We start from the raw sequence: 3,419 nt of genomic DNA on the forward strand, positions 1-3,419 counted from the left end.
GTGGAGAGGGGTGACAGGGTTCAGAGAAGCGGCACCAGGGAGCACCCCTACTTCTCAGGACCCATAAAGCTGCTTATGCTCTGCCACCCCGAGGGCTGATGACCAGGGATCGGGCCTTGAGGGGGATTAGGGTAAGTGAGTCAGGCAGCCCAGGCCCTAATCCCGTCCTCTGCCTGCGGGTGGCCAGATCAGCAGAGCAGATCAGTCAAGGGAACCATCCTCAGCAACACAGGTGCCAGGACAGAGTGGCCACAGTGAGCCTCGGACTCCGGCTCTACCACTCATGAGCTGGGAGACCCAGCAGACTCACCTCTCTAAGTCTCAGTTGCCTCATCTATAAAATGGGAGCAGTATTGCTGAAGCGTCAGAGAGCCCAGTTGTCTGACATGAGCAGGACTCAGCTACCAAAGGACACGGGGAAGCATCTCAGGCAGGAGGAAGAGTGTGCACAAAGGTGGGAGGTGGGGGAGAGGACAAATGACCCCTCTGTGGGCGACCTCCTGACCGGAGCAGGGTGTGTGAAAGGAAGGAAGAGAGGCCAGATCATAGGGGCTTGGAATCCCGGGTGATTGAGGGTCACGGGGGTGACATCAGAGGAGGCGCACCCTGGGGGACCCAGAGCCTGCTCTGAGCTGGGGGGGCCCAGGCCGAGGGGTTTCGGCCATCTGGCCCTGTCAAGGATAGGGGGGCCTGGCTGGTCACTTGGCCCCACTGGGCTGGGGTTAGGGTTTCCCCAGCGAGCAGCCCCATGAAAGATTGATGTCCTCTTAGCTTGGGTTTCATGCCAGCAGCCTGAGTGCCGCCGGGCACCATGCAGCAGGCCCCGTGTGGACGACTGGACCTCTGAGCAGGCAGACACCCCTGCTCCTTCCAGCCAGCGGCCTGCACCTCACAGGTAAGCCAGGCCTCGCCAGTTGGAGCCTCAGTGGGTGCCCTGGGCTCTGATCCAGTAAGGACTGGAGCTTGCAGAGTGGGGTCTGCCTGAGTAAGGGCCCTGGGGGTGGGGAGACCACAGGCTAAAGGTCAAATGGCTTGAGCTATGAGCCACAGGCGGGACCCAGGCTTTCCGGGACATCTGGTTTTTCCACCTCAGAGGGAGCCTCTCTCCCCCCACTAAGGAGGTAGGGTGAGGGCAGCAGGCTTCTTGGGACTCAGCCCCCCTCATCCTCATCACGCTGCTGAGCCCCTTACCCCCTTTTCTAATGAGTAACCCCGGGGGGACAAGGGAGCCCCCCCCAGACTCCCTGTCCACTCTTGAGCCCAGGGGACCCTAAGCCTTTCCCTTTGGAATCTTTCTGTTTGTTTGTTTTGGCTGCACCACGTGGCTTGCAGAATCCTAGTCTCCCTACCAGGTACTGAACCCCTGTCCCCTGCGATGAAAGCGTAGATCTTTAACCATTGGACCACCAAGGAAGTCTGAATCTCAAAATCTTGAAACCAGGATACGGACAAAAAGGGAGCCTGCAATGCTTTGACCATTTGGGGTTGTTTTGTTTTGGCCGCACCATGCAGCTTGAGGGATCTCAGTCCCCCCACCAGGGACTGAACCCAAGCCCACAGCAGGGAAAGGCCAGGTCCTAATCAGTGGACCACTAGGGATTTCCCAAGTGGTTTTTAAACTGTGTTCCCTGGAGTTCTAAGGGTGCTCTCCCTCCTTTAACACACCCTTTTAGCTCACATAGAAGTTCTGCTATAGTATCTTATTGAAATGAATTTGAAAGCCTCTGGTTTGGTCTGCGTGGATGCAGCGGGATTCTGGGCAGCAAAATAATTAGAGTCCTGGTGCCCACATTCCTGTCTCAAACCGTGCATAAGTCACCTTCCTCTGCACCTTTCTCTGCTTACCTGTAGGATGGATTGCAGGAAGACTAGGTAAGGTAATCTCTTTAAAGTCCCTGGCAAAGGTTAACCACCCCAAAGGTGATGATGATGGCCCAGAGAGGGACAGCGACTTTCACAGAGATGCTCAGCTTCCTCTCTCTCCTTTTCAGTCATTCATGCCTTCATTGATTCACCAGGTGCCCACTCCATGTCCAGTAAGACACTGGGGACCCCAGATAGACACTGCTATGGAAGCCAGCCTGGGCGCCCCTGGCCGCTGGCCCCGCACAGAGCTCGACGATGAGGACTACCCACAGGGTGGCTGGGACACGGTCTTCCTGGTGGCCCTGCTGCTCCTGGGGCTGCCAGCCAACGGGCTCATGGCGTGGCTGGCTGGCTCGCAGGCCCGGCAGGGTGCAGGCACGCGGCTCGCTCTGCTTCTGCTCAGCCTGGCTCTCTCTGACTTCCTGTTCCTGGCAGCAGCAGCCTTCCAGATCATGGAGATCCAGCATGGCGGGCACTGGCCACTGGGGACGGCCGCCTGCCGCTTCTACTATTTCCTCTGGGGGGTGTCCTATTCCTCTGGCCTCTTCCTGCTGGCCACCCTCAGCCTGGACCGCTGCCTGCTGGCGCTGTGCCCTCGCTGGTACCCTGGGCGCCGCCCAGCCCGCCTGCCCCTCTGGGTCTGTGCCGGGGTCTGGGTGCTGGCCACCCTCTTCAGTGTGCCCCGGCTGGTCTTCCCCGAGGCCGCCGTCTGGTGGTATGACCTGGTCATCTGCCTGGACTTCTGGGACAGCGAGGAGCTGCCGCTGCGGATGCTGGAGATCCTGGGGGGCTTCCTTCCTTTCCTCGTGCTGGTCATCTGCCACGTGCTCACCCAGGCTGCTGCCTGCCGGCCCTGCCGCCACCAGCCTGGGGCCCCGGCCTGCCGAGGCTTCGCCCGTGTGGCCAAGACCATTCTGTCAGCCTACGTGGTCCTGCGGCTGCCCTACCAGCTGGCGCAGCTGCTGTACCTGGCCTTCCTGTGGGACTTCTACCCCGGCTACCTGCTCTGGGAGGCCCTGGTCTACTCTGACTACCTGATCCTGCTCAACAGCTGTCTCAGTCCCTTCCTCTGCCTCCTGGCCAGCACCGACCTCCGGGCCCTGCTGCGCACCATGCTCGCCTCCTTTGCAGCCGCTCTCTGTGAGGAGAGGCCGGGCAGCTTCATGCCAGCTGACCCACAGACCCAGGTGGACTCTGGGGATCAGACGGTACCAGGGCCAGTGGCTGAGGCCGAGCCACAGGTGAACCCCATGGCCCAGCCACAAGTAAACCCCGAGGCCAAGCAACAGGCGAACCCCGCGGCCCAGCCACAGGAGGACGACGAGGGCCCACCCCAGCCGGATTCTGGGGCCCAGTCACAGGCAAGCCCCAAGGCCCAGCCCCCCGGGCCCACTACCAGCTCAGCCCCCAGTGCCTGTGAGGAAGCTTCCTCTACCCCAGCCATGGATTCCACCCTAGAGGCCCCCATGAACCCAGCCACGCCTGCTGCCTCTGAGGGAGAAGGCCCCAGCGGCGCTCCCCGAGAAGAGGCCCCAGGCGCAGGCCCCACGTGA

The 3,419-nt window shown here is 61.0% G+C and overlaps 1 protein-coding gene across 1 annotated transcript; it reads left to right on the forward strand.

The window, feature by feature from the left end:
• Window positions 1-996: 996 nt before the first annotated feature.
• GPR152 (G protein-coupled receptor 152) lies at window positions 997-3,419 on the forward strand. The gene has a single exon (XM_010837701.1). It carries the CDS (start codon window positions 1,998-2,000, stop codon window positions 3,417-3,419), a length of 1,422 nt encoding a protein of 473 aa, XP_010836003.1. The 5' UTR covers window positions 997-1,997.

The sequence above is a fragment of the Bison bison genome, unplaced genomic scaffold, assembly GCF_000754665.1.
Source record: "Bison bison bison isolate TAMUID 2011002044 unplaced genomic scaffold, Bison_UMD1.0 scf7180017864080, whole genome shotgun sequence".
Lineage (NCBI taxonomy): Eukaryota > Metazoa > Chordata > Mammalia > Artiodactyla > Bovidae > Bison > Bison bison.